The sequence below is a fragment of the Amphiura filiformis genome, chromosome 9 (genome assembly GCF_039555335.1).
Source record: "Amphiura filiformis chromosome 9, Afil_fr2py, whole genome shotgun sequence".
NCBI lineage: Eukaryota > Metazoa > Echinodermata > Ophiuroidea > Amphilepidida > Amphiuridae > Amphiura > Amphiura filiformis.
The window spans coordinates 54,107,154-54,121,970 of record NC_092636.1 but is presented as its reverse complement, the minus strand read 5'-3'; the positions used below and the strand labels follow the sequence as shown (position 1 = coordinate 54,121,970).

Sequence of the window (14,817 nt, the reverse complement as noted above, 5' to 3'; positions counted from 1 at the left end):
ATGAACTGCATGCCCTATATGCTACAATATATTATGCATGCAACCTATTCCTAAAAAATCAGGTATGGGGCAAAACGGAACCCCTAGTGTGGGGCATAACGGAACAGGGTTCCGTTTTGCCCCGGGCGTTTTGCCCCACAGATGGGTTCCGTTTTGCCCCAATTGGACATAATACGTATTCACTCAAGGAAATGAAGCGTTATCTAGGGGCCTACTCGAGCATGGTAAACACTTCGCTGAAACATAGGCATATTAAACTAGGCCTACAGATAGAATTAATGATTAAAAGTTAACTTACTCCACAGAGATGGGTAGGCCTACTTAATATTTCTTTCTAATCAAATATTGGTCATACATGTTATAGGCCTACTAGGTCTATAAGAAGTTAACCACTCACTCCACAGAGATGGTAGGCCCACTTAATATTGTAACTGAATATAGGCCTACATATAACTAGGCCTAGGGCCTACCGATGGAACTACTGATATAAGTTTACACCCAGGGTGCCGTTTTGCCCCATGGGGGGGGGGGTTCCGTTTTGCCCCGATAGTGGGGCAAAACGGATTTATTTTTTTGAAAATATTTCTTCATTTTTATAAAAAATTGTAAGATTCAAGTTATATTGGTTAATGGTATATTAAAGGTAAATACAAACTTCAACTGAACATATACTTTTTACAGTCATATTACTTATGGTGACGTCACAGAGCATCCTCGAAGTTAAGTGTTCCGTTATGCCCCACCTTCCCCTATGTGCGCGCGGCCGGCTTGCCGCGAAGCGTTTAACGGGTGGGGTCCAGTGGCAAAGCCCCGGCGGGGGTCAAGGGGGCGGAGCCCCCTGAAGCTCCTGGTTTTTGGCATATTAGAAGCCAAAGTCAGTGTTTCAGAGTACAAATTTCACAAAGAAAGTAGTAGGCCCTATAGATTTTCTTCCCTGTTTCTTTCCCTTTTCTCTTCCCCCTTTCTCTTCTCCCTTCCCTTTTTTTCTTCCCTCTTTTTTCTTTTCTTCTCTCCTCTTTTTCTTCTTCCCTCTTTTTCTCTTCTTTCCCCTTTCTCTTCCCTCTTTTTCTCTCCTTCTCCCCTTTTCCTCCTTCCCAATTTTTTGCTCTTCTTCCCAGTTTTTTTTTGTGCCGGGGGGCAGGCAGCTTGCCCCCCCCCACCCCACTGGTTACGCCACTGGAAATCTACGCCAATGGTTCCAATGCATCTTCGCTAGTACGCCACTGATTTCCGTAGAACTGCAGTAGCCTACTATTACCACCCTGCATATAGTTTACGGGTCCCGTCGCCCACCTTTGTTTCCAATGGACATTTTATTGTGAAATGTCATTGTAGGCCCCTACAAGTAATACATTAAAAAAATTCCACATAGCCCCCGAATGAAAAGTAGGCCTATTTAATTATCTTTGTAATCACTAAAAAAGCATTTTGTGTGAATTTTATATACATTCGAACTAAGTGCTATTAAATTTTTATGAGCCTTTTTATTTTAGGCCAACATGTAAAGTCTATGGGGGTGACGATTAGAAATGGACGGCAATATTGAAAAACCCTCATTTTGGGCCATTTTAGACACTAAAATGCCCATAAAAAGAATAGCACTTAGTTCGGATGTAAAATTCACACACAATGCAGTGCTACCTGAGCTGAGTGAGTACAAAATGAAATACATTTCATTCGGGCAGTTTGCTCATTTTGATTGTCAAGTTAAAGAATACGCGCGCAGCGAGCAAACATTTTGAGTCACCAACCCTTAAAAGGGCATTTCGTGATCCACATCCTCATCCCCCACTTTTCTCAAAAAAAGTTCTGATTTTTATACCACTGGAAACCTCTGGCTATATACATAATGTTTATGTAGGCCTACCAAAATATTCTTGCAGATTAATTTGTTTAAGCAAAAATAATCGTCAAATTTGAATTTGAATACCAGAACGAAATTACAACAGTGGCCTATGGGGCAATGTAATCATGGTAATAGGCCCCTACACATGACATAATCATGAACAACTCGCAAACGCAAAATTAGAATCAACTGAAATTTTTGGGAATAAGCTTTTTTCATGGATATCTACTGAAAAATGTCATAAAAAGCCCCCAAAAGCGGATTCTTGGATCACGAAATCCTCCTATAATTCTATTCTATAGTTTATACTGGTATAAAATTATAAAGAAATATGAATATTCATTTCCTTTATGAATATTAATATGTTTAATGAATAATATTTTAATTTATGTTAATATATCTCATTACCTTAAAGGTAATTGACCGATCCAAAAAAGTTGAGATTTTTACACCACTGGAAACCTCTGGTTACAAATGGGGATGGGGGGGGCACTCAACTTTGGAAGGTGACGGTATGTGCCTGTCAATAGGCCCCTCTTTTGAAGTTGACTATACCCGACGACCCGCCTCATTTTTTTTCCGATGACCCCTTTTAGGCGTAGCTACCCCAATGATCGACCCCTTTTTTGCGGCTTAGCCTACCCAATGACCCCTTTTTCTAGAATAGAATCATCGAAACTTTCAAATTCTCTAATTTCAACAAATTTGTATTGAAATTTGAAACAAAAAAATAGAATTGTGCTCCATTTTTTAAAATTTTCTACACGATGACTCCTTTCTTGAAATCTTAAGCTGAATTTATACTCGATCGCCGAGCGATGCGATTAATCGCTTTTGAAAAAGCGATTTGCAATCGCCGAATTTTGCGATGCATCGCCCGTCGCTTTTGCATTTATACTTATCACGGCGATAGCGATTGCAGACGACAATTAAAATATTCTAAATGCCACAAAATGCATTTTTAAAACATGAATTGCTGTCAATAATTATTGCTTTGAATTAATTTATCACCAAAAGTTAAAAATCGAGAAAGGTAAATTAATTAGCAAAATAATGGATCCAGTTGGTTGTATATGATTGGTTGACGCATTCACGTGTCAAGCGATATCGCTGGGAAGTTCAGATTTCTTCAACTTGCAAAAGCGACGTCGTTTTTACCTCCGCGATTTGAATCGATTGATCGGCTTGACGCTCTGGAAATGTAAGTAAATACTGAGCATGCGTGAGAATCGCTTTTCTGCAAAAGCGATTGAGTATAAATTCAGCTTTACACCCAATGACCCCTTTTTTCAAAGTATACCGTACCCAATGACCCCCTTTTTTATTTTGTTTAAGTACCCAATGACCAATAGGCCCCTACTTCGCGACTCCGGTAGGCACATACCCGTCACTTCTAAAGTTGAGTGCCCCCCCTCCCCGGGAGAAGACTTTTTCAAATGTCAAAAAAGCAAGGATCACGCAGGCCCGCACGCAGGCCCTGGGATCACGAAAATGCTCCTTTAATATTGCGTAACACACCTCATCAATATTCATAGCATACCTCTCAAGTGGTGGGTGTACTGTGCCATTCCCGGAAATTCAGTCAGCTGGATCATCGGTGCCACACACAACGCAATGTTTACTACTTAGTACTTGTCTCGCAGTTTCATCAGAGCAGAACTAGATTACACTTTGATCTCATGAATTTGGAAGATAACCACTGCATTCTGTTAATGTGCACGGGCATGACATTGCCGACAGGGATAGCAGATACCTGGATGTATTAAGGCGTATGCGAACAATACTAAAAAAAATGGTAAGTCGTAGCACATCATCAATCATCATCATGTCTATATCTGGTTCCATACAGCAATACGCAGTATTGCTGTCTGGTAAGCAGGTACGAATTGAGACGTTGTGAATTGAGACGTCGGAGCCGGTCAAACACAGAGGACTAGCCTACATCCCGTATCCTACTATCACTCAAACAAGCAAATCTCTTCACGAATTCACTCACCTTGCGATCCTACATCATCAGTTGAAACAAACATCTAAGTTTCCAAAAACAACTTTGTCATTCCTCAAAACTACAAGTAACTTCATTAATAAAAATTGAAATCATACTATTACCCGTTATTGAAAATTTTGTTCGATTTATGTGAACCAAAAGAACGCACGAGTCGAGTTCAGTTTACCAAAATGGTAGCTCCTGCCTCCTGGTCACCTCAGATATGACGTCAGTATCAAGCTGCTTATTAAACGGTGGATCGGATTGGTTGAAATCAACGCCACGTTTTTGACCTTACAGGGTCAGAGATATGCATATTCATGTATGAAAACAGCGATGCGGATATAGTATCATCACCGAGAACTGAGAATTGCGACATTTTCGATGTTTGTACCGGGAATTTCAGACACGGAGACTCCGCGGAGATTTCGAAAAATTCGTCCAAAGGTAACCAAAGGGTTGGGGATCGCATTTTTAACTATCACTAAATGTTTCGGAATTGAGGTCGGCTAAAAAGTAGACAGTTTCGGGGACTGTAATTGGTGTAGATGTCACATTTTGAAAAGTGAGCGATAAGTGACCAATTTCATGCTCAGCACAAGTGACTATCTTTACACAGGGTACATCATGTCATGATTCATGCAATAGCCTATACGTCGAACAACTGAATTAGCTGAATACATGCACAACGTACGGAGCAATATATTTTTGTAAACATTTTAGGCCTATAACAAAATGTATATTTTCGTACAATTGTACAACTATCGTTTCTACCCTATGACCTATAAAAGTTACCTGTTATCAAAGTGTCCGCAAAAAACTGGTCATCGCAAGTATTTGATGCTGAAAAGTCACGATATTCACGCAGGGACAGTCCGAAAACTTTACCTCGATCGTAAAATCCAGCCCATGCATGTCATAAATAATTCATTATTGTATTGTGTAAATGTCACTGATTGTGTCGACGTATTGTTATTGCACCTGTTACAGCAGAAGTCATGCTGAATTTATACTCGATCGCTGGATCACCATGTGAATTCGCCTATTAAAAAAAAAAAAAAAAAAACCTCTACGACCAGGTTGTTTAGACTGCCTAACTAGCGCGTTTTGGGTCAAGCTGGGAGAAATAAATCCCAGGTCGACCAAAAATAGCGTATCGCACACTATAGACCACCTAAGTTATCGTAAATCGGTTTCTCCCAGGTGGACTGTAAATTTTGGGTTGCCACATTCGGCCCAAAACGCCAGGATTTTTAGCCAGGTCGACCCATGACAAGCATGCAAATAGCCCTACATACGTGCCCCCACCATGGCGATATACATGTGATGAGTATAAACCATATTGTGCGGCATTCATTCATAACTTTGTGCGAGCGCCGTGTGACTTTTACGAAATCAGTTTCAGTGTCTTGGCATCTAAATTAATTCAGTCATAGGCCTACTCTCATTTTCGTATTTATTCAATACAGTAGGACCCTATTCTTGTTTTAGTTTGCAAAATACAGAGTCAGATATAGTCCCGGGATATAGTCATACTTCCAAGTTTTCTACTTTCTTGAATTTGCGTCAATATGTAGGCCAATGCAATTTAAGCTTACATCCAAGTTCGCGTGGACGGTACTACGACTCGATGTTTCAGACTTGTGAGAAAAGGAAAGTAATAAATTTTGAGAAGAGGTCACAAATAGGATCAAATAAAATAATCCAACAAAGAATCACCCTGCTTAAGTGCCGGACATAGGCTAGGCCTACATGTTTTAAGCTTTAGTATTATTATCCACCACGAATGAAGTGCCAATTTCTATTAGCCCAGGTTGTCTTTCTATCAACAAACGTGGAATCTCCCAGCTTGACCAATTTGGCCTAACTAGCCTGTATCTCGTTTCGGCCAAAGGACGTCTGTAATACATACCTGTTTTTAATGACTTTGCAACAATGTTTCTATTGTCAGCAATAACAGCTTGCATTCATACTTTTGAGTTTATATGGTGAATTTTCGTACACATCATAAATAAGTGAAATCAGAATATCCTGAAAGGAATTTAGGTAACTAATTCAACGACACTGACCTCGCAGCAGCTAATGTTTTCATGTAAACATGGCGTCATTAGACATTTTAGCCTACGTTCAGTATCCTACTATCGGATCGTTGAAACAACAAAACCTCAATCCCCGGCCTCATTCACGAATTCACTCACCTTCCTACACCACCAGTTGAAATAAAACTCGAAACATCACATGTTATTCCTCAAAACTACATGCACCTTCATTAATTAAAAAATGAAATCCTAGTAGAAATCCGTTATCGAAAATTGTTTGATATAAAACGTCAACAAAAGTAATTTTTCTGAAGAGTAGATACCGCGTGTCAAAATGGCGGCCGCAGTCGCATCCCCCAGCTTTATCGCGTGTACCCAGGTCACGGTATGTCTACGTGACGAACAGTCAAGGTCAGAGGACAGCGCAACCTGTGTGCTGTCATGCAGAATATAATGGCTCGCCCAATGAACGGCGCTGTCAATCATCCTTATTCACAATCGCCTTTGTCGAACAGACTTTTACGCAGGTACATTGTAAGAGCTCACGCTGTCCTTACTTTAGCGATTAGGATCGACGAGCGTCAGGCCGACACAATCTGGTTGTGTAGGAGACTATCATCGTGATGCCCACGTTGGAACCATTGGATTACGGAAGAAATATTCATACCAGGACTGAAGCAAATGTGGCCATTTCTATGTTTGTACCGGGCAAGTACCGGACATTTTTCAACACGGAGCTAGCGGAAATTACTACAAATTCGTCCAAGGTAAGCAAAGGGTTGGGGATCGCATTTTTAACTTTGACTAAACTGTTTCGGAGTTAAGGCACGCTAAAAGTAGACCATTTCGGGGGCTGTATTTGGTGTACATGTGACGTTTTGAACAGAGTAAAAAACGACCACTTATTCGCTATTGCTGAAGTATACTCGCCGAATCATGTACCAATACACTAGGTATTGGTACATGAGATCAGGTATACAGGTTGTTTTAGCATCGAGCACGCTGACTGGCTTAGCAAATATCCAATTATTTTTGTAAACCAATCAGGTTAGACGTACTTTACTGGCGGGTCACATTAATTCATTTATACCGTAAAAAGGCCGTCGCCTTCATTGATTGGCTAACGATTGCGATGAATGGTGTTTGCAACCAATCACGAAACGGGTTACAAATAAATAAGGCGCCCATCGGAAATTTTGTACACGTCCATGATGACGTCATGCCACGAGGTAGCCGGAGGCTTCGCTTTTCTGCTAGCTTTAAAAGCGAGCGAGTGGTATAAAGTCAGTTTCACAGCTGTGATTTATGGAGCATATCATAAAATCTCTGAGCACATACACAGCGGATTTGACAGATAAAAATGACATTTGCAATTCTGAGCAACGGGATTCCATGAAATTGAAGATTATGTAAGTTATTCTACAGGATCGGTAATATTAATTAACAGCTGGTCTGCTGTATTTGAAGTGCATATTGAAGTTTGTAAGTTTGTGACTTCGTACGTTATGTGCAATAGATATTACAGGAAGCTTAAATTGGCACGCTTTCCTGCAATTTGTCTGTCGCTACGAAAGTTATTGGGAGTTCAGGGCACGCCACAGCGAGTGTGACGTGACCTCGCTGGGCATAGCAATAGCCATTTGATTTTAATTATAAGCTTACTTCACATGTTCATCAGCATTGATCATGGTCATTGGTCATGTACTATTAATTCTAGTAACTGTAACTAATAGTAATACCCCGTTTACATTGGGTAAAAGTCGTAATCGAATTCACTAAAGTCGTACTTAATTCGTATGATAAGTGTAAACAGGTACATTTGTACAGTCGTAATTAATCGTAATTCAGAAGTCGTAATTCCAATGATGACTTGTATCACTTCTACTTCTACTTCTACTGCAATACTTGGCATAGTCCATCAGCTTGGATTTCCTGCCAAGGAATAAGGTTGTACATGTGCGTTGAAGGTGCCATCAGTGCAGAAAATTACATATGTGCGAGTAAAAAGACCATGGGAAATTATGGGTTGGCTGCAGCTTCTGCTCCCCTGAACACCTCATAAGATGGTGATGACAAGGTGCTCGCTGGAAGGGTATTCCACCACACCACTGTACGTGGGAAGAAGGAGTAGCGATACAACTGGATCAACTGGATACAACGATCATCATTCATATCAAGTGAATTCGAATAAGTCGTCATTCATTACGACTTTTCGCTAATGTAAACTGAATTTGGAATCAAATTCAGACGATGTGGTGTAAACACCCACCAAACAAATTAATCTGCTGTTGTAATTCAAAATACAGCTTAAGTCGATTACGACTTTTGCCCAATGTAAACGAGGTACAAGTATCTTGAATTGAACATTATGAGGTTATTGCCGGTAGGCCTAAATATAAAAATGTCAGTATGTTAAAGGATAGGAATAGGATCTCCTGACCTGGGATCCTCACACCCAGCGCAACATCCACAAAGTTGAACAAGTACAGCTTACATCTGCACACTTTGTCACCAGTGACTACAGTCGTCAGAGCAGTGTGACTGCCATGCTGGAACACCTGGAATGGCCAAGCCAACAAATGGTATCATGCGAGGGAACCTCAGTTAACACATTTGCTAGTCAGCCAAAATGGCCTAAACCGGGGCCCAAACACAATATATATATATTTACATAGAATTTTTAGAAATTAAAAAAAACAGCTAGCTCAAGGAAACCTACATAAATATGTTGTTTATATACTTCACTGGACCCAAATGATTTTTTTTTGGTGATGAGACAATCGCACATGGAACGGATTTTAATAGCAGTTCCACAGAAAATCATGAGACTATCACTGATCTAGAAACACCACCAAAATGCTATTTTGTTTAGCTGAATCTTTTTGATGAAAGTCAATCTTTGACAAGATGTAACTTTGCTACGGAAAGTGCTATGACAAAACGGTTTTCAGTTTTGGCTTTCTTTACTCAAGGGCTGTAATTTGATATAAAAAATGATGTGGTTTGATGGCAAATTTGAATTCACCTATCATACCAACAACAAAGCCACCTTAAATGATGTACATATGTATAAGATCCACCTTAGTTGACATTGATTGTCAGACCAACTACATTTTGTACCTCACCCAATCCACACAGAGGACACAACAAGTCTCATCAGTCTATGCCAATTCCTTTTTCCCACGTACCATCAAGGATTGGAATATCTTGAAGTTGAGTATTGTTCCGCCATTTGGGACCCACCCCACACACAAGTACTAATTCAAAAAGTAGGCAAAATACAAAGAAGGGCAGCACGTATGGTACATAATAACTACAGGGTGCGTGCAGAACCTTGGAAAAGCCAAAAAAAGTGCTTGAAAGTACTTCAAAATCAAATTGCCTTTTCAAGGCCTTGAAAGTCCTGAAATTTTGTTGAAAAGTCCTTAAAATTTATGGAAAGTCCTTGAAGAAAAAATGTGCTGAAGTAAGAAAAGAAGTTCGGAAATAAATCTGTCTTGTAGGCTTATATATTTTTCATTTTTAAAATTTAAAATGAAAATTCCTTAGAACCCTGGCTGGATGACTCTGCTAGATAAGATAATGGTACTCATTTAACATGTGGTCAAATCTTTTATATTATTGAGAATACTTTTTCATGCCCAAAATTGATGAATTTTGGTCCATTATGGGACCAGCATGTTATACCGATCATGTCGGTTTTGCGTTCAAAAACACATCTCTTTTTCCTCAATGAATATTAGCCTAGTAAGAAGTATGTAATGTGTATTAATGAATGATGATGTTTGAGATGATGCTGGACTGATGTTATGGGCCTATACTCTAATATCAAGTCATGTTTAAGTCTAAATGGAAGCAAACTTGGGTCAACAGTTTGATATGAACCTTTTAGCTGTATCCTTTGGCTTTGTGTGGCCATCAGTCAGGCCGGTAGCCTTGGGGGTTAGGTGGGAGAGGTTGGGTGGAGGTGGGTGAGTGTGTGTATGTATTTCCCTTGGGATAGGCCTACGGTACTATTTTAGTCCCAATTTGTAGTGACATCAATCACTCTATGTTTAACATGCCGAATTATACACATTATTCTTATCATACAATGTATTCTTCATGCACATTAATACCTCAAAAATTTGATGAATCATTGTTTTTATATTGCGCATTATTATATCAATTTCAGCCATGTAGGCCATGTTATTAGGCAAAAAAAAAAAAAGCTTTGAAGAATGTCTCTCATGTACAAAAGTATAGGAAACTGAATAAGGTTGTAACTACACCCCTGTGCCTATTTTTGCATTTTTCTCAAAAATCATAGCACATTGGTGACAAGTAAGATATGTATACGGGCAAAGAATACAATTACTGCACTGGAAATTTTATTTCAGCACAGACAATACATGTACATGTAGTTGTGGAATTACACTAAAAATGAGGGAAAACCAATATTTGATTGATAAATCAATAACTACTTGTCTTGAGTCACTGAAATTCCAGTGTAGTAACTGGATATTCCTTGCCCCTATATTATATACATAACTTTTGTTACCAGTGTTTTATTATTTTTTGAGAAAAATGCAAAAATAGTCACAAATTTATCAAGGGGTGTAGTACCACCTTAAAACCACTTTTTTAGGATGAAGGAAGCATTTTTTCAAAAAAGTCTAAAACAGGTTTTTATGTCAAAAATGTCTCTTATGGGGGTGCTAAATCTGCTGAAATCGCCTGGGCTTAGGTACCTAATTTGCATATTTTACTGTATCAAGCCACAAATGTTTATGTAGACTGGAAGTCTCATGTTTTGCATGAGCACTGCGTCACTTGATTTTTAAAATGTACTGGGTTGGAGAGTACTGACCAGACAAATTGGTGCACCAAACTTGAACACCAGCCTAAACAACTCTTATAAATCTGATGAGCTTGCTACCCTCAACAAGCAGATGGAAGACCTGATGAAGCTGGCCCATGAGATGGTAAATTACACCACCACCTGGAAAATCATTCACTCACTTATTGTGTGAAAGTCAAAAAGAGGAATGGATCAGCCCCAACCAGTGACCATGAACTGTTTGAGGCTCATGTGGCTCAAATTTGCTGATTTCATTCCTTTATTACATGTACCTACCCAGATTTCCCAGGGGTGTGAAAATTCGTAACCACAATTTGCCTGTTTTTTTTTACAATTTCTTCAGAAATACATCAATTGAGAGTGTCAAATTTCAGGATGATAATGAGAAAATGTGATCTATGATACCAAAAAACTCATCAACATTGAGAAAAATCTGGGGTGGGGTGATGCTGTCAGTCGGCTTACAGACCTTAAACATTGAGTTACCTTCAGTTTTCAAATACTGAAAAAAAGCAACAACAACTAGACATCAAGACAATTCATTTTGCATGATATTCAAATCAAATATTGGTGGCAGTCCAGTTATATATGATCAGGTAGCCACAAGTTAAAGTGAATCATAAATTTTATCATGTACAAATAACTCTATAATTGAAGACCGAATTAAAAAAGACTAGTTTGTGTCCGGCGTTATGGCAAAGGCACAACGTGATTGGTTTCTGACCTGCGTGGTGCAGCATTTTTGGTGTGGTTGACAGGACGTCATACACAAACTATGTGTAGTCTTTTTAATTATATAGCAAAGATTTAGTTTAAAAAATTTCTTTATTATGTAAACTTTTTGTGGGATATGTTTGGTATGTTGCCACTCTTGTGTGTTATAGACTCTCAGAGGGATTATTCTTGAAATATTACTATGCATAAAGTCTTATTCAGATTTCATTTGACAGCTTAACCATCGCGTATACGCGCGCGACGTGTGCACTGGACCTTGTGCAAATAATACTGGCGCTGGACTGGCTAGCAATACGCTTTTAAAGGAATCTGAATAAGACTTTAATTATATAGCACTCAGCAGAGAAATTTTTTATGTTCATATTATTATATATGCTTTTTGTAATTTTTTTCGGAACCCCAAAACGCAAAGCCCACACAAGTATTTTTGACCTATTTGTCTTCTATGTGAAAAAACACACACAAATATTATTGACAAATTACAAAGCTGTTGTTTAGAGCCAGAAAATCACACACACAAAAGTAATGCAGCTAAACATATACATGCTAATTGTACACAAAATTATCTAGATAGGTCTTAGATTTTATCTAGATACAATATAGGTCCTGATGAGATAAGATATGAACTTTGTTTCTGTTACTACACATGTATTAGTAGTAGGACAATGACTGTGCCATGAAGATCATGGATTTGAACTTGCCATGGAGGCAATGACACATTTAAGCAAATCATGTGAAAGTGATGACAGCTTTACTTTTATGATATTTTTTCCAGAAATAGGTTATCCGGCACACAACTGACTGATACTCATTTGTAACTCACAACTGTATTAAAACTGGTGACTATATCTTGAGTGTAGAGCACTCTCAGCAAAATGAGCGGCATCCCACTTGGGACCACGGGGCAACCCCGGTACCCATCCCAAACACCGGAAACATCCATGATACCGGAGGAAACGGAATTGATGACAAACTCCAATGAAACAACACAACTATTGCAGAAACATAAGACTATGTATGGAGAACCAAATGGGAATGTAGATGGATATGATATTATTGGAGAGTAAGTGGGTTTTCTTGCCCGTCAGTTTATGTTGTTTCTTTTAAGGCCCCCCCCCTCGCCCCAAAAAATGCTGTGTTGCCTGTACCCAACTGACCCAATTTTGGGTTAGCATTTTTATTGTATGGATACAAGAAGTTAGAAATTTAATTCAAAAAATCACTATTGATTAGCTAAACTGTTAAAATCTGCTCAAATATTAAAATAAAATTTGTTGCTGAAACCAACCTGAATAGAAAATACAGCAAACAATGTGTTTTCCTCTCTTTTATAGTTTAAAACACATTGATTGAGCTCTGTGTAGCATTTAAATTCTTGAGTTGGTAATCATAGAGTGGTAAATCCAAAATAACTGCCCGACCCTATACAAAATTTTCATGCAAGGACAACACAACAATTCTTCTTGGCCTTATTTGCATTAATAATTCCTAAATCCTTTTTTTATTATATTATGCTGAAAACTGATCCCTTTTTGGTTTATGTTGCTGACATAATAAGTTATACATGTAGGAATCAGTGATCATTGCCACACCAGAACCCCAGAGAGAGAGCAATCAACTGAATTTTGGTAGGGGTGTGTGGCATGGAAGCATCAAGCTTTAGGAACTGTGAACTGATTTTTGGGGAAAATAGGGGTTACTGAACTAAACTTTCAACATACTTTTTTGTGAACTAAAATTGGGCTGAATTATAGGTTATAGAATATAGATAGAGCTAAGACATTTCAAATTTTACCTAATTTGAGCTATACTGTAAAGAGCTGAATTTTTGGAGTTTTACTGAAAGTGAAGCTAAAGACGAGAGCCAGTTTTATAATAAGGCCTAAAAAATTGTTTGATTGGCGTAACTCGACCGAACCTAAAAATAGGCCGACCCTAGACTTTTTCGTATTTTTTTGGTAAAATTTTTTTTGTAAAGTAAATAAATATTTTTTTAAAAAAGAAACAAAAAAGTTCCATTAGAGGTTCAATCATGTTTCACCGTTGTTCATCACCGTTTAACAACGATGCGGCCTCTTTTTTAACGAGGCGGAGACCACCGAGATCTACACTCGTGCCCTACGCGACTCTCTACCGGTGATGAACAACGTAGTGAACCATGATTGAATCCCTTTCAACAACGAAAAGAAGCTAAAGATCGTATAATTCACATGATTATTTCATGAGGAATGTCAGTTAATCATTGCCACTCAGCCTTACAAAAACTTCGATGAATTTTCTGTTAAAGTCAGCAATAAAACTGGGATAAAACTACAGAATAAAACTGCAATGTTTAGCCGCTGAAAAATACTGAATTTAATATGTAAAGCTTGCATACGCACACAGGTTCCAAACATGGCGAATTTTTGGCGCTCTCGCGTAACGCATAGTCTCGCTTCAGCGTCAGCAGTATATCACGGATTAACAACGGTTGGCTCCTGTACAAAGGTATAGGAGGAGTTGTTGAAAAGCTTTTATATCATATGCAATTTACCGCTCAAAATGTGTGTAAAATTTTTTTTTTAAATTGCCCACTGACCTACCCTAATTTTTTTATGTTACGCCAATCAAACAATTTTTATAGGCCTAATCAAATGAAGCTGATGAAGCAAACAAATGGTAAACATAAAAGCAATCTGGTGAAGACAAAATCTGATATTTAAATGAATGTAGGAGAATAGTATGTCTGTAATTTAATTATTTATCATGTGAGTGAGGCTGTTGAAACTGTCCCAAAACATGCTACACTGTTTGTGATTAAGATTGCCTGATATGATATGCCTTTGAGACAAAGTATTGTTAAATAGAAAATATCTGATAATCAATTTGACTTTTGTGTTTTGGTTATTCACCCCACCCTCCTATCCTGGGAAATGATGGGGCATGTAATTGTTGTCTAATTAAAATAAAATTGCAGCCATGATGTACTCATTGCATCTATACTCTCCTTTCCCTGGATTGGAGGAGGGATATTATGAAAGGTTGCACACTCTACCCCTGGAATGCACAAACCGGTTAATGTTTATGTAATCCCAGCTTACAGTCCTCACATTTCCCAGGATAGAGGGTGGGGAAAATACTTTAATAATGCATTAAATGTACTTGCAGAGATGATGTAAATCCTCGGGAAAGACGCAGAGCGTGGAGCGAGTTAGCCGTAATGGATGAGGAAATGGGAGCTGCAGAGGCCAGGAAACAACATCAACAACTCTTTGATGTCACGTTAACTAAAAGACAAAAGTAAGTGTCAAGAAGGGAAGGGTGTCTCTTAGGAGCTGTGCAATAATCATGAGCCCTGTGGGGATGGTAAAATTGCGGAGGCAAGATTTTT

General features: G+C 38.6%; 1 protein-coding gene across 1 annotated transcript in view; it reads left to right on the top strand.

Moving 5' to 3' along the window:
* The first annotated feature begins 3,445 nt into the window (after positions 1 to 3,445).
* Positions 3,446 to 14,817, top strand: part of LOC140161172 (P protein-like) — a 62,972-nt gene continuing 51,600 nt past the window's right edge. The window contains exons 1-3 of the mRNA XM_072184615.1: positions 3,446 to 3,641; positions 12,223 to 12,510; positions 14,595 to 14,726. Of these exons, the coding sequence (XP_072040716.1) occupies positions 12,323 to 12,510; positions 14,595 to 14,726 (320 nt within the window). The 5' untranslated portion in view covers positions 3,446 to 3,641; positions 12,223 to 12,322. The remainder of the gene's footprint in view (positions 3,642 to 12,222; positions 12,511 to 14,594; positions 14,727 to 14,817) is intronic.